Source organism: Pelobates fuscus, chromosome 2 (genome assembly GCF_036172605.1).
Source record: "Pelobates fuscus isolate aPelFus1 chromosome 2, aPelFus1.pri, whole genome shotgun sequence".
NCBI lineage: Eukaryota > Metazoa > Chordata > Amphibia > Anura > Pelobatidae > Pelobates > Pelobates fuscus.
In genome coordinates this window covers 36,345,698-36,368,869 of record NC_086318.1, presented here as the reverse complement: position 1 = coordinate 36,368,869, position 23,172 = coordinate 36,345,698, and the positions used below count along the sequence as shown (strand labels likewise).

The following is a 23,172-nucleotide window of genomic DNA, read 5'->3' as shown; positions in this document are numbered from 1 at the left end:
TATATATATATATATATATATATAAAATACTAGAGTATTGCAGATTGCAGAGTATATACATACAATACACAGGATCCAGCGCACTCACTCATCCACTAAACAGCAACTTTAAAGCTCACAGATTTTATTAGTTTTTTTATAAACACCAAATCTAAGCAAAAATAATTGGGATTTAGTTACAGTATATACCACAATATCAATGTACCCCATCTTTGAAAAGTCCTACTCTCACAGCCTAATGTCTGCTCATATGACTCATATGACTTGGGGAAAAAAATTCCATCTGGATCTCTCTGCAGTACAAGGCTAAATGAGGTACCTGTGACAGGGAGGGGTGCAAAACCAAGGAGTTGGCCTAGACTCCCAAATATATATATGAAACAAGGGGGCTGCACTCACCTGAACATGCAATAAATGGGGTGCTGCACCTCCGTGGAAAAGGCTGCAATACATATATGAATGGGAAAATTGTAAATATTATACTATATATATATTATACTATATATATATTAGATTTAGATTGATAGAGATTTTAGATTCAGATAGATTACGATTTTAAAATTAGATACAGTAGATAGATATTTTAAATTATATTGTTTTCCTTTTCCAGATATTTAATTTGCTTCCCAGTATTTTTAGTTTATTTCCTGGAAGTCATAAAAGTATGGTGAAGAACATAGAAGAGATATGTGCTTTTATAAGGAAGACATTTATCAAGCACGTGAAAGAATTAGATGCAAATGATCAGAGGAGTTTTATTGATGCGTATCTTGTTCGACAAAAAGAGGTATGTTTCACCTTGATATTTATAGTATGTAAAAAAAAATGTACTTTAAAAATTTTAGTTTTTGGGAATCATTTATCATTTTACATTCAAAAAGTATACCAATCCTGACACAAGATAATTTTAACATCTAAATGTGATGTCATCTATGCATGCATGTCCCACAGAATTTAATGCAAGGTATAAAGATAATTATGTTATTATTATTATTATTATTTTTATAAACGCCAACAAATTCCGCAGCGCTTTACAATGGGTGGACAGACAAACATGTAATTGTAACCAGATAAGTTGGATGCACAGGGACAGAGGGGTCGAGGGCCCTGCACAATGAGCTTATATGCTAGAGGGAGTGGGGTTAAGTGAAGCAAAAGGTAAGGATAGTATTATTTTATCATTACTATTATTGGCATTTATATAGCACCAACAAATTCCGTAGTGCTTTATTATTATTATTATTTTTGCTATTTATATAGCGCCAACAGATTCTGTAGCGTTTTACAATATTACAATATTATAGGAGGGGGAGATTTAACAATAAATGAGACAATTACAAAAAATTACAGGAACAATATGATGAAGAGGACCCTGCTCAAACGAGCTTACAGTCTAGAGGACGTGGGGTATAAAACACAATAGGACAGGAGACCGCAATCAAACAAGGTGGGAGCGAAAACAGCTCCATAACATTATCATCCCGCTAAGGTGACTTAGATGATAATGTTATGGAGCTGTTTTCGCTCCCACCTTGTTTGATTGCGGTCTCCTGTCCTATTGTGTTTTATACCCCACGTCCTCTAGACTGTAAGCTCGTTTGAGCAGGGTCCTCTTCATCATATTGTTCCTGTCATTTTTTGTAATTGTCTCATTTATTGTTAAATCTCCCCCTCCTATAATATTGTAATATTGTAAAACGCTACAGAATCTGTTGGCGCTATATAAATAGCAAAAATAATAATAATAATAAAGCACTACGGAATTTGTTGGTGCTATATAAATGCCAATAATAGTAATGATAAAATAATACTATCCTTACCTTTTGCTTCACAAAGTCCAGGAACTCACAAAGTCCTCATGCCAAATTTAGTTCCATAGTGGTTGCGGCTAAGTACCGCTGGGACTATTCGTGGGTTTGGTTCATGCGAACGGCCGCCAGAGAGCCAGCGTTCAGTTCTATTTGAATGAAGGGAAAGTGCCAAACAAGGGGCACCCAGGGAAAGCTTCTAGTGGTGGCTGGGCAGGGTAACTCCCAAATGGTGTCCCAGACCTGGACCATAGTCGGTGGGCAGGAGTCCGTGGAAAACGTACGTGGGAAGAAGCGTTTGTCACAGAGGTTACTCTGGGAGGCCATAAGCTTTCCTGAATAGATGGCTTTTAAGGCACTTTTTAAACAATAAAGGCACTTTTTTAAACAATTAAAGACTAGGCGAGAGTCTGATGGTGGTAGGAAAGCTGCCCACGAGAAGTCCTGCAAGTGTGAGTTGGCCTTACGGGTGCGAGCAGCGGACACAAGAAGGTCATGAACAGAGCGAAGAGACCGAGAAGGGGCACACTTGTGGATCAGTAAAGATATATATGAGGGGCTAGAATTTTTAGTGCTTTATAGGTATGGATTAGTACAGGAAGGCAATGCAAGGACTGACAGAGGGGTAAGGTGTGAGAGGAGCTCCTGGAGAGGAAAATCAGATTGGTGACAGCAATCATTACAGACTGTAGCGGGGCGATGCAACTTTTGGGAAGGCCAAATAGGAGAGGGTTACGATAATTAAGGCGAGAGATTATTACAGCACAGACAAGCTCCTTAGTAGTATTTTTAACGGGCAATATTTTTAAGGTGGAATCAACAGGATTTGGTGACAGACTGTATGTGAGGATCAAAGGTTAGGCCAGAGTCAAGTATAATGCCAAGACAGTGTGCTTGCAAGGATCGGCTAGTGTGTTAACTTGAAAGGAGAGCGAAAGAGCAAGATCAATATTAGGACGAAGGAAGACAAGAAGCTCAGTTTTAGAGAGATTACGTTTCAGAAAGCGGGAGGACAACCAGTGGCGTACACATGACCCCGCAACACATGGCGGTGGGCACCTGGTCGCAGGGGTTGCAGGGCTGCGAACCCTGCGACCGCGGTATGTACGCCAGTGCATGCAGATGCACACACACTTAAAGGACCACTACAGACACCCAGATCACATCAGCTCAATGAAGTGGTCTGGGTGTAAAGTCCCTCTAGTTTTAACCCTGCAGCTGACAACATAGCAGTTTCAGAGAAACTGCTATGCTTCACTGAGGGTTAATCCAACCTCTAGTGGCTGTCTCACTGACAGCCGCTAGAGGAGCTTCGGCAATTCTAAGACACTGAACGTCCATAGGAAAGCATTGAGTAATGCTTTCTTATGGACGGTTTGAATGCGCATGCGCATTCGGAGCTGAGAGGCGGAGGGATCCCCAGCGCCAAGGGAGTCCAGCGCTGGAGAAAGGTAAGTGCTGAAGACACACACACACTCTCACGAACAGACGCATACACACTAGCTAACAGACACACACACACACACAAAGTAAGACTGTTTAGCAAGGGCGAGGGCTGCACTGTATTAACACAAAACAAATTTATAAAGCGCCTTGGGTAGAGGTGAGGGTAGAATTATATGAGGAGATATCCAGTGAGGGACAGGAGGTAGGGATGGATGAGAATTCAGAATGGATATTAGTTGAGAGCTCCTGAGTTAAGGGGGGTTAAGCTGAGTATGTTGGGTGTGGGAGACACTCAAGTACAAATGATAGAAAGTGGAGGTCTGATAGAGGAAATGGAGTGTTACAGAGATTGGAGATCGCACATGCATTTGAAAAAAAAAATATCTAGGATATTGCCAGCTACATGTGTAGGAGAATTAGCCCTCTACGATGGTCCTAGTGAGAAAGGTGATTGAAATAAGTTTTGAGGCAACTGTGGTCATGGGTGGGTTAATGGGAATGTTGAACATCCAGAGAAAATAGAAACATAGATATAGAAACGGCTAATAAAAAGCTCTAGAAAGAGGGGGTTGTGGACTTAGGGATGGGATATTGCTTGAAAGAAAGTAAGTAAGCCAGGCAGCAAAATGGTCAAAGAAGAGGCAAGGGGAACCATGGACCGATAAATCACTGCAATGTTTGCAGAAATGGGTTTGAACAAGTGAATGAAGTGAATTTCAAAGGAAGAGAGAAAGAGAGGGAAGGAGGGATGGGTAGAGGTTTAAAGGTTGGGTGAAAGTAGATTTAGTTATGGTGCACCCAGAGCGTGTATTCCAGAGGGCAGAATGGAAGCAGGGCTTAGAGGGAGAGTTAAATGAGATGGATTCTAAAATTGGAGGGGTTTCTGGAGTGGACACAAGGAAGGTAGGGATGGGAGGGACCATGGTTTGGAGAGACATCGCCAGCTGCCAGGACCAGAAGCATAGAAAGTAAGAGAAGGAGGGAGTAAGATATAAATGTTTTGGTTGAAGGTTTGTATTTGGAGGATTTAGAAGAAGTTAGTGGAGAAAGGGTGGATATGTATGAGTATAACACATGGGATGAACAGAGTGAGGAGGGAAGTAAAGCAGGAGCAATGAAGATGGTGTCCGAAGGGACAGGTAAGCAGAAAGATAGAGAAATTTTAGAAATGCAAGAAGTGAGTGAAAGTGAAAAATAGTAGGAAGAACATTATTAAGAAAGTAGTGTTTTGTTATAAATAAGGAAATAAGTGCAGCTAGGACCATAGGAGGGACTGGAGGGTTCAAGGGTTAACTGGTCTGTGGCATGTGAATTGAGGTATTATAGGTGAGGAGAAGATGATGATAGACATGATTGGTGTGTTTGGTAAACCAGGTGATTTGAACTATCTATACATGTATTTAGTATCCTGAGGAGGGTGGGAAACAAAATTCCAGAGATGCTACCACAGCATAAGGCTTTGAGCTGCAAGACTTGCTAACTGTGAGTCCTGGGAGCAACCTTATGTGTTCATTTGTTGGGGCTCACTCGGCATAAGGCTTTGAGGCATAGGTCTGAAGACATAGGTCTTCAAGGCTACAGTGTGATATCCACTCAAGTCAAGATATAAATAGCCAAACTAGAAACTATTTCTAAGAAAGCTATGGTTTCAGTTTGGCTACATTGGTCTTACATTGGAAATTCACTTTGAATAAAGTTTGAATTCTATTTATACAGGTTCATTCACTAAAGAGAGAAATCAAATTTAATTTAAAATTTAAGGCCAATATAGCTGAACTGGAAATATTCTGTCATCTATGCCTCATTCAGCTACTTTTGCCTTACATTTGAAATGCACTCGAAATTCACTTTGCATTTTTACTTTAGTAAATATTCCTGATACGCCATAGTAAACTGGATGTCAACAATAGTAATGCACCATCTTTGTAATGCTATTTTGCAAACAATAGTCAAAGAAAAATGAAAGACTATTACTTATGTTTTTGCTGTGCATAGAGTAACAAACAGGCTGGTATTGCCATAACAGCAGGTTCCAGCTAATTAGAAAGGATTATAGAGTAAACAATATAATGGCATTGAGCAAAATTTTATTTATTTTTGTAAGTAAATTCAAGCTAGGTAACATGCATATTTTACAATATGAGAACTGGGTAATTATGTTACATTAATATGTCTAATTCACTTAAGATACGCTACAAAGACAATAGGCATGACACGAATGGGACTGGTGAGTCGTACGGTCCAGGTCTGCGAAAGCATGCTAGAGAGAGAAGCTGATTCCCAATCAAACTAGACATGAGTGTGCCTTATAGGCAGATTATGTACCACTAAAACTATCTGGGCCTATACATAGAAACGACAAATCATGAGTCAACGTGTTGAAAGAAAATAGAAACAATAGATCCCGAGACTGGCCATTATTAGGCTACGACACCAGAGCTTAAGTGGTAGGCCTCTAGACAGGTAATCTCCCCTTCTATCAAAGTCCCTATGCAGGAAGGTGGCTAGTGCTGTTCAGCCGTTTGTAGGCCTATTCCGGGTTCAACCGATACCTGCAGGCAGCAGGTCCAACAGGCTATGGGCAAAGTCCCGATGAGTGTCAACAAGGTTGCTGTGGTGGTGCTGCAACCGCAAAGATCCTCTAGCCCTGCCATGTGTGGTGGGACCGTGTGCTCTCTGGAGCTCAGCTTTCCCAAAGCCCCTCTGGGTATGTGGATGGTGGGTAGGATTTTGGTCCCGTCTGACTCCCTGCTCAGAAGGAGGTTTGTCGCTCCGAGCGGTTGCGTATGTCTGCAGTTTGTTGTGCAGGGTTGGGTGGTGTTGTTGGCTCTGTGGGCGCCAGGTTTTACTCACGGTGGCCATTTTATGTACTGCGTGTGGATGCAGTGTTGGGATGACACCATGTTTGTTTTCAGCGCGTTGCTGCATGTGTTGTTCAAGCTTTTGCCAGAATGCCTCGAAGATCGCGTCTAACCGTGTGGTGTAAGCAGCGTGTTCGATGTGGCAATCGGATGGACTCACTGTGCTCTCCACGGATCGCGGAGGTGCTACTGTGGCTGCAATCTCAGGGGCACTCCGAATCTGTTGGGGTATATGCTGTGTTGTAGAGGTAAGCATCCCCAGCGAGGACCGGGATAACCCCCGCCGGTCCAAGGGTGGGGGGGGGGGGGGCAGCAGGGCTTGAGTAGGTGTTCAAGTGTGAGCATGTCCAGTGCCGGGGGATCGGCCGTCTCCCCCAGACCCCAGGCCCCGCTCAGGATTAGGCTGCATCGTCGGTCAAAGAAGTCTTGTGACTTAACGACTCAAGGCTGGTATCCTCCTCGTCCCTGCTCGTTCCTGCTTAGTTCTCCAGGCACCCAGAGCTGCTGTCACTATTATTTTTGTTCAGAAAGAGCTTATGGTGCCGGAGCTCTCAGAGAGCAGGACCGGCCATCTTGGCTGTCAGACCCCGCCCCCAAGACTATTACTTTTTATAATGCTGCATGGTGCAAGTTAAGTGTTCCTTTCTTTTCTAGGAGGAAAAGAATCCCCAAACATTTTTTGATGATCTAAACTTGATCAGTCTCGTAAGAAACTTATTCACTGCAGGAATGGAGACAACTACTACAACCATTCGCTGGGGTCTTCTTCTTATGGTTAAACACACAGAAATTCAAGGTAATAGTAACCACAATTACAATATATGACAGGTTTATTTGCTAAACAACCAAATTCATTCTGGAAGCAAAGATGCTACATTTAGGCTGAAACAGACAAATCAGCTATTTTAGTTTGAGTTTCACAATTTGGTTTTAAATTCAGTATAATTTGGTATTTAGTTGATAAATCTAATTTGGGTATTCATTAAGGCGTGCATTGTTGGATTTCAAAGATAATTTCAAATTCAAGGATATAACTTCCACATTGGAAATAGATCTTAAAAGGGAAACTGTTTCTTTCCAGAATTGTTTAATATTATGTTTACCTATGCCTTTATTTAACAAATATGTTTTTGTGTTATATGAAAAATTGAATGTAGAAATCCACACCTCTTTATCCTGCAACAGGGTGACTCCATCTTAGTTCCCTTTCAATCATTGAAATCTGTCCTTTGCAGGGAATGGTGCTTGTACAATGACTAATATATTAGTCCTCCAAATAGGGGGTTGCCAGGCCTGGGGTGTTTCCACTCAGGTATCATATTCATAGAACATTTATGAATCAGAAATATGCCCTGAGTCAACTTGCAAAACCTGTTTTTTGATCTCAAGTTGTAGAGAGAGAATTTTGTGGCACAATACAAACCTAAATTAAAGTCTGTCCCACTGACCTGTGCCCCACCAGTTTTATGTGGTAGACAGTATTTGCACTAGTTTAGACAAACTAAGATTATTTTTCTGGAGTGAAGGATGTAAGCCAAAGAACATTGGAAATGAATTAGTGTCTTTTTAATTCTGTAGCATGTTTCAGTTCTGCAGGGCCACTATCCCCTCATTGAGAGCGGTTTGGATATGCTTACTTGAGAGCATGAAGGCATGTAAAAACATGGGGCTGGTTTGAAATCTGGCCTGTTTAAGTAGAGTTTCAAATGCCTAGTGTTCTTAAAGGACCACTCTAGTGCCAGGAAAACATACTCGTTTTCCTGGCACTAGAGTACCCTGAGGGTGCCCCCACCCTCAGGGACCCCCTCCCGCCGGGCTCTGGAGAGAGGAAGGGGTTAAACTTACCTCTTTTTCCAGCGCCGGGCGGGGAGCTTTCCTCCTCCTCTCCATCTTGATCGCGACGTCATCGGCTGAATGCGCATGCGCGTTTCTCTGAAACTGCTATGTTTATAAAAAAAAGGGTTAATCCTAGAGGTACCTGGCACCCAGACCACTTCATTAAGCTGAAGTCGTCTGGGTGCCTAGAGTGGTCCTTTAAAGAAGGAATTGTATGATATCGGCCTCTCTATTCAGGGGCCATCACTGACTGATAGCATCAGGGGTGGGGCTACAGTGACCACAGGAGAGAGAAGCAAGGAGCTATATTGGAAACGGCACAGGGAGAGCACAGCATCAACTTTTCTCACTCCCAATAGCCATTGACTGCCTGAGGACTCATTGAGCAAGGGAATTTACTCAAATATATATAATATATATATATATTTGTGTTAAGGGCTCCTGATAGTACAGAAGATACAAACACTGTTAGGTGTGGGATGGTATTACAAGAGCAAGTCGGTTGTGGTGTGCCGGAACCGACGATGAGGTAGACCTGTAAATAAAGAGGGCCCACCTAGAAGAAATGTAAGAAAAAGGAGTTGATAAAGAGGAGTGGGTGGGAGGGTGATGCAGCGCTGACCTCGGACGGTATGGAGCCAGGTAAGGGGTGTCCCTTAAGTAGGTAGAAGGTGAGTCATACGCCCCTCCCACAATTACAGGCCAAAAGGCCTTAATACTTGTGTTAAGGGCTCCTGATAGTACAGAAGATACAAACACTGTTAGGTGTGGGATGGTATTACAAGAGCAAGTCGGTTGTGGTGTGCCGGAACCGACGATGAGGTAGACCTGTAAATAAAGAGGGCAAAAGTAGAAAATCAAAATTTATTACGAAACGAGCAATATACATACTTTAACCAGACATATCTTGAAAGGCATTTCTAACTTCTTGTACTGGGTTAGGTGTGTATCTAGAGTATGCAGAGGACTTCCAGCGCTGTAGTGGCTGCTCCTAAGCGGAAGGAGTGGCCCGAATAGTTATTTGCTTTTAGGCCTAGTTGTGTAAGTAATGACCTGACGTGGGTCATGAAGGTGGTGGTAGTGAGTACCGAACCTTGTAGACAAAAGTGGTTGAGATGGTGATGCTTGTAAAACCTGGGTATATGTGTCCAGTAATGTGACGGGGCACCACTCGTTGTGGGTAGGATAGTATCTAACCTCTACCGGAGGTGCGTGTTGATTGGTTTTGGAGTGATGCAGAGGCAAGATATAGTAATCCATGTGTTTTGTTAAGTGTGAGTGAAGCAGAATGTGAGTGGACTGGGTTGTGTAGATGGCGGTAAATTCTCTTGGTCTTAAAACCCATAAAAAGCCATATAGATGGCGGTTTTAATAACAAGGTTTGTGTTGTTGGCAAAGGGTTTTAAATCTAGTAGTTTGGATAGATCTTTGAAAATATTGACGTCTATGGGTAGCCTTTGCGCAGTACGTGGGGGTTCGGATCTCTGAATACCCCTAAGGATATTTTTGATCTGGTAGGAGGACATGAAACTTGTGTTGATTGGTTGTAATGTTAACATGTGATGTTGTATGCCTGTTAGATATAGCTTGATTGTGTTGTATGATAATTTGAGTTTGAGGTGGCAAAAAGGAAGCAAAACCCAACAAGGATGTCATAATGAAAGGTTGTGCGATATTGTGTGATGACAGAAATCTTTTGAATAGAAGGAAAGCCCTGTCATAGGTCTTCCGGGTATTGGCGGATAGCGCTAATTGTGACAATGTCCTGCTATGTTGCATTATAGCGTCTAGTCCATGACTAGTTGGTGGAAAGGTGGAGTGGTCGTGGCTGTGCGTGCAGCTGACGGAAGTATTTGTCGAAAAGCCTGTAAATTGAAACAAGACAAATGGTCAGCAGCCGTGTTGTATACACCTGGGACATGCACACAAAACAAGAAAAAATTGTGACACGCGGCCAGCCAGGTGAGTTTCCTCAAGAACCTCATAATGGTCAGTGATTTGGATCGACCTTTGTTTATGATGTGGTGCGTTGCTTGGTTGTCTGAGTAGCAACGTACTGACGAACCTGCCCATAGATGCCCCCATGTCACGGCAGCTGCCACAATGGGATATATCTCAAATAGAGCTGAAGTAGTTGGAAAAACTCTCCAGGTCCTGAACCTCTGGAGGCCAACTACCCCAAAGCCATTCATTCCCGTAAATTACTGCGAAACCTGTGGTAGACCCGCGTCTGACCAGATGGTAGGTGAAGAGTCAGACAATTCAGGGGGAAACATGCTTCTCCCATTCCAGGTGGTTAAAAGTTTCTCCACATAAGTAGGTCTGCCGTGGCCTGGGTATCCAGGGGTAACCTGTGTGCATCATGCTAAACAGTGGGAACATGTTTAGGAGTCATGAGATGAAAGCCCGGCCTTGGGGTATAATGCGCATGGCAAAATTTAGTGACCCAAGTAGAGATGTAATTCTTGCGGTTGCAAGTACCGAGGTGTAAGTATAGGTTGATGTTGGTAAGAATGTTCTCTATATTGGTGTGTGGCAGGCTGGCTTGCTGGCTGTGGCTGAGTCTAGTATGATTCCTAGGAAAGTGATAACTGTATCTGGTCCTTCGGTTTTGGTGGGGGAAACTGGGACGCCCACCTGTTTAAAAAGACTGATGGTTTCTATGAGGCTACTGGGTGGAGAAATATTCTCTTCGATCAGTAAGAAATCATCCAGTAGTGTATAACTGTAGGGCATCTGGCTACATTTAACAATAATCAGCATAGTGTTTCGGCGAATACGTCGAAAAAGGCCGGACTACTTTTGAACCAAACGTTAAACGTGAGAAAAAATAGTAGTGCCCGGCCCACTTAATGCCATGCAGGTGCCATAGTGTACGGTGGATAGGCAATAATTTGAAAGCATGTGTTATGTCAGTCTTGCTGAGCCGTGCTCCGACACCTGCCTGCATGATAGCCGTAATGGCGTGATTATTGGCAGAGGTGTGAGGTGCAGACAGATCGATGATAAATCTTTGTTTGTGGGAAGATTTCCCTTTATATCCGTTAAGTATTGCTTAGGGTACATTTTAATTGGACACATAGTTTTCGCCTGTGCTCTAAAGCATGTTTGAACATATATGCAATAACCTACATCCACTGTAATTACATGCACAGACATTGAAATTATTACATATTTGGGATTTTCCCAAAAACTTGATAGGACGACCCAGTTTATCTTTGGGCGTTTCCTCTGCTGAACCAGCGGAACCAGTGCCCTGTGAGGTAGTAGGTTCGTTTGCAGTGGTAGGACAAAATTGGCAGTATGGCCATGGAGGAGCAGTATGCACGGGCCGGTGTTCTCAAACCTGCAAAGTGTCTTCAGAAAATGACAGTATCAATCTCGCTCCAGTTGGACCTTGTCCCGTACTGTGAGAATGCGCCAGACACTTTGGAAAAATCCTAGGGGATGTACTGGCAGGCTAATTATGCCGGGTAAGGCGAAACCATTAATCTTGTTCTTTGGTGACAGGTGAGGCCCTGCTAGTTGCCAAGTGGCTATGAGAGGCTCTGTCTATGAGTTGGCGCGAGGGGTTATTGAGGCCACCCGTCGTAGTGGCAGGAATCGTAGGCCTCTCGGTGATAGTAAAAGAAAACAGGGGGAGGGAGTGACAGGTGAGGCCCTCTCTATAAATATTGCGAGGCGGCTAACTCACGTGTGGCCCGATGGCGTTTGCCTCCGAGACTTGGAGGCGGGGTGTTGGCCTCGCGGACCACTAAACGATAGGCAGAAATGCCAAGAAGGGAGATACCTATTTGGGCCTATACCCCTAACTTGCCAGTACTCTATGGCCTAGAAGAATGAAACGTATGTGAACTACAGCGTGAGCAGGCTTACGTACCTGGTAGTATGTATAAAGTTTTGAGAATCGACAGGTATGAAAACCTGGATAAACCTAAAAAGGGATAGAGTGAGAATGGATCCCGTGAGACCTGTGTAATCTGTATAGGCTGGGATTATGGCTTCTAGCAGTATGTGTGGGAGGTGTAAAAGTCTATGAGTAGGATAGTGACATGACTGCCCATGCTTGGTGACAAGCGTTATGCTGAGTCCGATACCTGGCAGCAGGGGATTGGCCGTGTAATGTGTATATATGGAAGGTGATCAGATGATATGCATGTCACTAAACTGATCTGGGAATGTAAGGGACTTTTAATGTGAAAATGACAATATGCAGAATCATAAATGTTGCTGTAAAGTGACGTATGAATGTAAGAACCAGAACGTGTGATTCAAAACCGAAAGTCTTGTGAGACGTATATGCCGTGTTCTTAAATACTCGTGTTACGTCGTCTGAGTGTGTCAAGAAAAGGCCTGAGTTTGTAAATGCCATGTGAAATTATGTGAAATGACAATCTATGCAGAAAATGTTGTGACGTATGAGAGGTTGAACCAAGCGTGTGATTCAACCCGAAACCCTCTGTGGAAGGTAGGACCGTGTTCTTATATACTCGTGGTATTGCGTATGAGTATGATAAGAAATGGCCTGAATAGTTAGTGCCATGTAATCGTAGTGTACATGGTTGTAATAACATCTCCATTATACTCTTAGAAAATAGGACTGTGTCCTTGAGCTTGTGGTATGTGTACGAGCATGACAGAAAAAGGAGCCGTAATGTAGGCTAACCATAACTGTTGTATAACAGGATGTTATACTAATATATCCTAATTTAATAATATATCTGAGCCCTCACTTAAGTATAATTTATAACACATGAATAGGGAGGATATGCTTAAACATCATATGTATATAAAATACAGTCTGTGTGTGTGTGTGTGTATGTATAAAATAGATGAAGTATCAATATGAAAATATATATACAGAGGTACTTAATAAAAGACTAAAATTAAACTTATTTACCAGGATAATTGCCAAGTACAGAAAATTTTATAAGGATAAATAGAAACATGGTAACATACTGTGAATACTGAATAAGGATGCATACGATTGCTACATACACGGTACATAGGTTTCCGGAAACCAGAGGGTTAATTCGCCTGTGACTTGGCCGTAAAGCGTGCGGCCGTAAAGTAAGGCCGTGAAAAATCGTGACGCCGTGGGAAGTGATCCGGGCGACGGACTTACGTTTTTGAAGACCTGAGGACTCAATCAACAATGAAGACCGGGTTTTTGTGCGTGGCTGGCCGGGAGGAAAGACCTGAAAGGAGTTCCTGGACACCGCTAACACCAACGAAACGCAGAGTTTCCCCGAAAGCAAGATGGCGCCGTCCGTGAACCGGAAGTGGATTCAGGATGCAGCGCTGACCTCGGACGGTATGGAGCCAGGTAAGGGGTGTCCCTTAAGTAGGTAGACGGTGAGTCATACGCCCCTCCCACAATTACAGGCCAAAAGGCCTTAATACATATATATATATATATATTATATATATATATATATATATAATATATATATATATATATATATATATATATATATATAAAGAAAGATAAACTTGGCACTCACCCTTTAAAGATCAAATGCAATTTTCTCGCCTGGGTGCAACCTCAGCGTTAAATATCAATATCAAAAAGTATACAAGGTGCACTCACAGGACATCACTGGAGTGCCCAAAAGCACAAGGTGTGCAATACTCAGAGACATGGCCAAGGTAAGAAAGGCTGAAAGACGACCACCACTGAACAAGACACACAAGCTGAAACATCAAGACTGGGCCAAGAAATATCTCAAGACTGATTTTTCTAAGGTTTTATGGACTGATGAAATGAGAGTGAGTCTTGATGGGCCAGATGGATGGGCCCGTGGCTGGATTGGTAAAGGGCAGAGAGCTCCAGTCCGACTCAGACGCCAGCAAGGTGGAGGTGGAGTACTGGTTTGGGCTGGTATCATCAAAGATGAGCTTGTGGGGCCTTTTCGGGTTGAGGATGGAGTCAAGCTCAACTCCCAGTCCTACTGCCAGTTTCTGGAAGACACCTTCTTCAAGCAGTGATACAGGAAGAAGTCTGCATCCTTCAAGAAAAACATGATTTTCATGCAGGATATTTATCTACCACTCACTAGTGATGTTGCAAACATAAAATTTTCGGTTCGCGAACGGCGAACGTGAACTTTCGCAAATGTTCGCGAACCGGCGAACCGGCATAGACTTCAATGGGCAGGCGAATTTTAAAACCCACAGGGACTATTTCTGGCCACAATAGTGATGTAAAAGTTGTTTCAAGGGGACTAACACCTGGAATGTGGCATGCCAGAGGGGGATCCATGGCAAAACTCCCATGGAAAATTACACAGTTGATGCAGAGTCTGGTTTTAATCCATAAAGGGCAGAAATCACCTAACATTCCTAAATCACAATGGATATGGATTGACACCTGACATATGGATTGACACCTGTCCTCAGAGACCCTGATACACACTGACACAGAGCAGAATAGGGACTGCTCCCCCTACATAGGGTCACTTGGCAGATATGGATTGACACCTGTCCTCAGGGACCCTGATACACACTGACACAGAGCAGAATAGGGACTGTTCCCCCTACATAGGGTCACTTGGCAGATATGGATTGAAACCTGTCCTCAGAGACCCTGATACACACTGACACAGAGCAGAATAGGGAATATTCACTAAATGCCAAACATTGTTATACAGGGGAATATTCAGTAAATAAGGATAAGGGGGGGGGACCTACTGTCCTCCCCCTCGGCCCCCACCCCTGTGTGGTGGGTGGGGGCCATAAATCACAATGGGGGGACCTACTGTCCTCCTGCCCACCCCCACCCGTGAGCGGTGGGTGGGGGCCATACAAATAATGAGGGGGAGACCTACTGTATGATGTTGTATCGATCAGGTAGTGTAAGGGTTACGCCCGCTTCACAGTGACAGACCAAACTCCCCGTTTAACGCACCACAAACAACCGCAAACAGTCCATTTGCACAACCGCAAACTCTCCATTTGCACAAGGTTGGATACCAAGCTAGCCATGCCCCGTTCCTTGTCCTCACTGATGTCATTGAAGGTCTCTTCCTCCACCCAGCCACGTACAACACCAAGGGTCCCCGAAAGGTGACAACAAGCCCCCTAGGACGCCTGCTGTGTTTGGTCTTCCACCTCCTCAAAGCCACCTTCCTCCTCTGACTCCTCTTCTTCAGACTCCTCTCTCTGCGTTGCCTATCTCTGCATTATTATAAGGTGTGTTTAGTAGTACTATTCTTATTAGAGGACTATTTCCTTGTTTCGCCAAACCCCTTCAAAGATGGAAAAAGCGGTATGAGTGGAAGAAACAAGGAAATGTGGTCAGGTGGTGGTGCCAGCCCCACCGAGGGCTTGTACCCAGGTATGCTAAGAAACTGAAAAAAGAAAAAATCTCCCAAGAAGGAGATCTAAAACTGGCATAGGAAAAGGTTAGACAACTATAATAAAGTGATACCTACAAATCCTAGTGAGCATAGGTGTATAATAGAGGGAGAAAGGGAAAGCAGAGTAATGCTTCCTAATACCGTGGTTAGTACCCTTTGTTAAAGTAAATTGAGTAATGGACAAAAGTCTTTATTGTATCATTTATAAATAACAAAGGGATACTATACTCATTCCCCTATAGTGGCTAATTGTGTAATAATGCTAATACTATTACCTATTATATAATATTGCCAGGGGCAAGGAAATTCCCTCTAAATAGATGGGTATAGGCAGAGAGTATGGAGACCGGAGTGATGCTGTCATAAAAAGTGTCAATAAGGTGATATAAAGTTAAATGTATCACAGACACACAGCCACCCTTTCTCTTAGCTAGTTTCCAGAAATGCTGGATAGGTAGAAGGGCTATAAAGACTCAGAGAGGTCTAAGAAGAACCCTCTATACTAGCCCTAATCTCCTTAAACACCTTCAAGGGTGTTCTAAGCTAAAGCTCAATCTAAACGTTTAGATGACTGCCTGATTTCCCATCACAGATGCTGGCTAGGAATAACAGTGTGCAAGACAAAGAGTGGGTCTAAGTGCCCATAGTGCAGTAAAGTGTCCCTAGTGAAGTGAAAAAGAGAATAACGAGCTGGTGCCCAAGAGAATAACGAGCTGGCGCCCTATCAGGGGACATGTATATGGCATCGATTTTAGGAACCAGGAGATGGAAAAAGATGCTTGGTCGGTCCTCCTACTTCAAATTTGGGGCACTGCGCGTGCAATCTAATGTGCCACCAGATAGGACTGGTGTGTTAAGTAGTACTATTCCTATCAGTTTAATCCATGTTATGTGCCTTTTTTTTGGTTTGGTTTTTGAAACCACAGTGCAGCACCAGAGGGCCGAAAAATTAGGCATGTACACATGCCTGAAAAATTAGGTATTGTTGCAGCCGCTGCTGTAGCAGCGGGCAGAAAAAATGATGTTTGTTTCCCAGGCAGAAAGTGCCCTAAAACATTGCGGCTTGAACCCTAGTTGGTGGCGGATAAGTCACGCAAGTCAGACGGCATTCAGAGCTAAAATACAGCAGCGTGTGGACCATTTTTAGCCCAAGGCAGCTCATCTCATCAGGCCTTTTTTTAGTCTAATGTATCGCCCACTGTCAGTCCGTTCGGGATACATCCCTCATTCATCTTAATAAAGTTGAGGTAATCTAGACTTTTTTGACCTAGGTGACTTCTCTTCTCATTGACAATACCTCCTGTCCTTTCTGACAGGACACTTGAAGCGGAGCAGGACAGAAGTTCTATCGCAAATTGGGATAGCTCAGGCCACAGGTCAAGCATGCACACACAGTAGTGAAGGGGTTCATCGCTCCTCAGAGTGTCGATATCTGCAGTTAAGGCGAGGTAGTCTGCTACCTGTCGGTCGAGTCATTCTCTGAGGGTGGATCCCGAAGGGCTGAGGCGATGCGTAGGGCTTAAAAAGCTCTGCATGTCCTCCATCAACAACACGTCTGTAAAGCGTCCTGTCCTTGCCGGCGTGGTCGTGGGAGGAGGAGGATTATTTTCACCTCTTCCCCTGTTAGATTCCCGTTGTGCTGTGACATCACCCTTATACGCTGTGTAAAGCATACTTTTTAATTTATTTTGCAAATGCTGCATCCTTTCCGACTTGTTGTAATTTGGTAACATTTCAGTCACTTTCTGCTTATACCGGGGGTCTAGTAGTGTGGACACTCAGTACAGGTTGTTCTCCTTCAGACTTTTTATACGATGGTCCCTCAACAAGCACGACAGCATGAAACACCCCATTTGCACAAGGTTGGATGCCGAGCTGCTCATTTCCCATTCCTCCTCCTCTGTGATCTCAATGAAGGTATGTTCTTCCCCCCAGCCACGTACAACACAACGGGTACCAGATAGGTGACAACGAGCACCCTGGGATGCCTGTTGTGGTTGGTCTTCCTCCTCCTCGTCAAAGCCACATTCCTCCTCTGACTCCTCTTCCTCACAATCCTCTTCCAGCGTTGCCGCAGGTCCAGCAAGCGATGCTGATAAGGCTGTTTCTGGTGGTGATGGTGACCACCACTCTTCCTCTTCACGCTCATCTACGGCCTGATCCAGCACTCTTTGCAGGGCACGCTCCAGGAAGAAAACAAATGGTATGATATCGCTGATGGTGCCTTCGGTGCGACTGACTAGGTTTGTCACCTCCTCAAAAGGACGCATGAGCCTACAGGCATTGCGCATGAGCGTCCAGTAACCTGGCAAAAAAATTCCCAGCTCAGCAGAGGCTGTCCTAGCACCCCGGACATACAAATATTCATTAATGGCTTTTTCTTGTTGGAGCAGGTGGTCGAACATTAGGAGTGTTGAATTCCTGGAGGAGGATGGTGCGTCAAGGTTCCGAGCGGAAGCTGTAGAAGATTGGGTGTCCTGTGTTAGCTAGTCAACTATGTCCTCAGAACTTTTCAAGTTCAGGGTACGTGGCCTCTGAAAACTGGGCATTATTCTAGGGCAAAAGGGAATCACAGCACCACGACCATGACGGCCCCTGCGGGGTGGCCTGCCTCTGCCTGTCATTTTTTTTTGGATTAGTGGTACTATGCGTACAAGCTACTGTGAGACCGGATATGAGTGGCACTGTGCAGTGGCAGAGGTTGGCAGAGTACATGCTGTAGGCCTGACACACACTTATGAAGGACACTGACTGCTTATATATTACAGTCAAAAAAGTGTTTTGGTTTTTAAATGCATGCTATTGTGACACCAGATAAGAGTGGCAATGTGCACTGGCAGAGGTTGGCAGACTAGACGCTGTAGGCCAGACACACCCGCTTGAAGACAACTAACTGCTATTCAATCTATAACAGTGAAAACGTTTTGGGGTTTTTAAATGCAATCTATTGCGACACCAGATAAGAGTGGCAGTGTGCACTGGCAGAGGTTGGCAGAGTACACGCTGTAGGCCTGACACACACTTATGATGGTCACTGACTGCTATTATATTACAGTCAAAAACGTTTTTTTAGTTTTTAAATGCAAGCTATTGTGACACCAGATATGAGTGGCACTGTGCACTGGCAGAGGTTGGCAGAGTACATGCTGTAAGCCTGACACAAACTTATGAAGAACACTGACTGCTATTATATTACAGTCAAAAAATGTTTTTGTTTTTAAATGCACGCTATAGTGACACAAGATATGAGTGGCACTGTGCACTGGCAGAGGTTGGCTGTGTACACACTGTAGGCCTGACACACAGACGCTTGCAGACAACTAACTGCTATTCAATCTATTACAATGAAAAAAAATGTTTTGTTTTTAAATGCATGCTATTGTGACACCAGATATGATTTGTGGCACTGGGCAAGTGGGCACAGTATCCACTGTGAGCCTGACACAGAAGCTGGCAGGCAGGCAACTGAAATTACACAGGGAAAAAAAGCCGACTGATGTTCTAGCCCTAAAAATGGCTTTTTGGGGTGCTGTCCTTACAGCAGAGATCAGATGAGTCTTTCAGGACTGTAGTGGACACTGACTACACTAGCCTAGCTATCCATTTCCCTATCAAATCAGCAGCAGCTACACTTTCCCTCCTCTCACTAAGAATGCAGCTTCAGAATGAATCTAAAATGGATGCTGTACAGGAGGTGGGAGGGTCTGGAAGGGAGGGTCTGCTGCTGATTGGCTGGAATGTGTCTGCTGACTGTGAGGCACAGGGTCAAAGTTTACTCAATGATGACGAATAGGGGGCGGATCGAACCGCGCATATGTTCACCCGCCGTGGTACATCACTACCACTCACATACCATACGGGTTCTACACAAATCCGGGTTCTACACGTAAATCTAAATAAGCATTGGGATATACTGGGCTCAGATCAATACTTACCTACTATATTCTGTAAGAAACCTATCATCAGTTACAAAAGAAATAAGAGTCTAAGAGATATTCTAATTTGCAGTTATCCCATACAAAAATTCAAGAAGAGTACAATACACAAGAAATCTGGATGCGACAGATGTAGCGGCTGTGTCACCTTCAGCAATATGAACTCTGGAAACTCCTTTGCTCATGCTCACAGTGGGAAAAGATTCACCATCCCACACGATATTACATGTACAACGGATCATGTGATCTACCTTATAACATGCCCATGTGGATTATCGTTCGTGGGGAAGATGGACCTAACCCTACGTGACCGCATTCGAGGACACAGGTCCAGCATCATGACGGCCTTCAGAGATCAAAAAACTGACAAGCCAGTGGCCAAACACTACTTGGCAGCTTCCCATAGACTTCCCACACTCAAATTTATGGCCATAGATCATGTCCCTCCTTTACCCCATGGGGGTGACAGATCTAGATTATTGCTTCAAGGGGAAGCATATTGGATTTTTACACTTGATACGGTCACACCTAAAGGCCTTAATGAATACAACACTTTTTCTATTTTTTTGTAAATTGAGGTTCATTTTTTCTATGCTGGATCTTTTGTCTGATGTAGTGACATAAGATCATAGCACTTCTGTATGTAAGTCCAAGAGCACAGTATATGGTATTATATTGGTATTCGAGTCGGATCAGATTTTGGATGTAGACTCTATATTGCTAGTTATGTGTTCATTTAGATTAGAATTAGTTTATATATGGTCTTTAATATCAGTATGTCTGGAATGTCCAGTATTTACTTATCAGGGGCTCACCATGGCTCCAGTTATAGCTAGTTCTTTATACACAATATAATAATTCCTTGGATGTAATTAGACACTATTTGGCTTCAGTTTTGACGAACGGTAACTATCTTGTCCATTATTTGACTTGTTACAGTGCGTCAGATATTATTTAAGTTCAAGTAACATATATTAAGCAATAGGTCTGGCCATCTGCAGTCTGTTTTATAATGATTTATAAGATATGTTTATCAGATTGTGGTTTATCTTCAGCGCTATAGGCACTGATATAGGTGTATAAATATACAGTAGCTATATTATAGCTATTAGGATGCATTTAAGCATTATACAACACACCTTGTAGAGGAGAATATGTCTGGATTTTTTTGTATACATGTTCACTTTAAGAATTTTTTGCACGTGTGGCACATTGTTGTTTTATTCACACTAATATCCAGCTATCTCCCTGTTGGTGTGCCGCATCCATCTATACTTAATTATAAGGTGGTCTTGCATTTTTTTACCCGTAATTGACTGGCATTAACATTGTGGATATGTTATTTACTTCATTTTTTGAACTTTCGATTTTTAATAATTTATAATAAATAATACTTTGATACCTACAGTTGTTTCCAGCGATATATATATATATATATATATATATATATATATATATATATATATATATATATATATATAACCATCTGGTTATTGTATCCTCTAAATTGATACTTATTTCTATTTTTATTTCTGCAATTGAGCAGTAAGGTTACAATTTATCCTATTTTTTTTCATATATTATTTCTACCTACTTGGGTTCCACACAATTGTGTCTCACTATACAGTTATATTAGACATTTAAGGGTTAATCCATACAAAGCATAATTAAGGACTATATCTATATATTTTAGATTACTCTTTTCACTCTCCAGTTTTATTAAATTCAATGTTTTATTAATTTGTATTTAATTTATTTCATTTATTCTACTAAGTAAGCTCCTGGATAACGGTTACTATCTTGTATAGTATCTATAATCTGTCTATATTCTCTCATAGGTTCTTGGTGAATCCCTATATCTTTCCAGTTTCAGAGCTTTTGTCTAACAGTCTGACTCCCTCTTTTCTGTTTTCTATTATAGTTAGCAGTTTTGTTTTCTAATACTCCTCCTCTGTGCCTGAGAGATCAAGAACTGTACAAACTCAATTATCTCCAGGTACAGAAAAACACACAATTTCACAACATTCCAAAAGTACCCCCAAAATCCATGTAAACCCCTCAAGAGTCACATCCCCAGATAGCCCTGACCATCATATCCAAAAATCACTCCGATCGGTTCAGTGTTTCGGATTTTCCTTGGAGGTCAACTTTTGACCAACCGCACACATGGCACATAAGAAAATGGGTAGTACATGTGAACAACCCTACTGAATGCCACTCTCCTGACATGCATAGCAACAAAGCAGGCGTCCATCAAAGTTCAGCGGTGTTCGGGAGTTAGTGTTCCGATTTTAGTTCCATGAACTTGACGACCAAACACCACTGCCTGCGTTCGTGTGAACAAGATGGCCACAAACTCAGTTCCCACATGTTCGTGCATACGAACAGCGGCAACCCAGCCAAACACTTAGACTCCATGATGATTGAGGTGTCAGAAGAGGTCAATAGGGGTTAACAGCACAGAGGAGGTCCACAGTTCATTGGTTTGTTTGGTTGCCAAACAATACAGGGAAACCACACAAAGTCTTTTAACAGGTCTTTTACATGGCCCACAGTCCTTGGACAGGAGGCTAGCCAGCAGGTTCCTTCAGGAGCTCGTGGCAGAGGCATCTTTGCCACACTTCATATACCTACCAGTATGCCCCGATGGATTGTACACCCCTTTCTTTAGAAAAAAAAATATACACTATTCAAGTTTTACATGCAATTTCCCCTCACAAGTGATGCACTAATTTTGCAATAACATTAACTAAGTTTTAAGGAAATCAAGAAAATATTATTTTATCAGAACATAATATATTCAATTAATTTATTTTCAGTGAGACTCAAGAATGCCCATCATTCAATATTTATATATAATCTAAAATAGTACCTTTTATGTGAAATCTTTTTTTTTTCCAATATACTGCAAACATTGGGAGAAAATCTTTCGAAGATTTTTGATTTTTAAATTAATTTGTAATGTTCCTCTACATAAATCTATATATTTTTAATGCTTGCAGAAAAGATTCAAGATGAGATTTCTAGTGTGATAGGCTCTTCACCTCCTAGATATGATCACCGCTTCAAGATGCCGTATACCACCGCTGTTATACATGAAATCCAGAGATTTGCCAGCATTGTACCCATGAATTTGCCTCATGAAACGACTAAAGATGTCAATTTCAAGGGATATTTCATTCCAAAAGTAAGTTTTCATTATTTAACTTACTACTCAAGTCCCACACTACAAAAATGTTATTTGCAAACTAGAGTTTAATAGGGGACAGGGGCTCATTATTAACTTTAACTATTAAACTATAGCAAGCAAAACAGCTCAATTTGCCCATAGCCTAAAATGATATTCTCCTCGTGGTTGTATTGACATTGAGTACAGCATGTGATCCATGGCATCTCACTGATATCCTTTGATCAAGTCAAAGCTATGGTCAACAGCTTGCTGCCATCTATTGCCCACACCTATCTCCTGTGTACAAAATGTGTTTACAGAGATGGTCTACATACCAAAGACATATCTACATCTGTTATTGTAAGAAACTCACATTTTTACTGACATCCAGAATAATTTGCTTAGTGGAGTTCTTTAGTGGTGCTCTTTAGCCAGTGTAGCTAATAACCTACATTATTATTATAATATTATTTTTTAAAGCGCCGACAATTCTGCACCACTGTGCAATGGGTGGACTAAGAGACACGTGTTTTTAACCAGACAAGCTGAACAAACAGAGAGGTTGAGGGCCCTGCTCAATGAGCTAACTTGCTAGAGGGAGTGAGGTATAGTGACACAAAAGGTAAGGGTAGGATAGAAAAGTAGGTTGCTTGATAGTATTCACTGAGGGCTTAGTGTTTTTTTCTTTATTTATCTTTCTTTATTTATCACATCATGCATATCAAGTGAGAGTGACAAAATGCAGGGCAGTCAATAAGT

The 23,172-nt window shown here is 42.5% G+C and overlaps 1 protein-coding gene across 1 annotated transcript in view; it reads left to right on the top strand.

Moving 5' to 3' along the window:
• LOC134586526 (cytochrome P450 2C15-like) overlaps positions 1-23,172 on the top strand; it is a 60,570-nt gene that overhangs the window by 21,060 nt on the left and 16,338 nt on the right. The window contains exons 4-6 of the mRNA XM_063442085.1: positions 611-787; positions 6,770-6,911; positions 22,247-22,431. Coding sequence (XP_063298155.1) covers positions 611-787; positions 6,770-6,911; positions 22,247-22,431 — 504 coding nt within the window. The remainder of the gene's footprint in view (positions 1-610; positions 788-6,769; positions 6,912-22,246; positions 22,432-23,172) is intronic.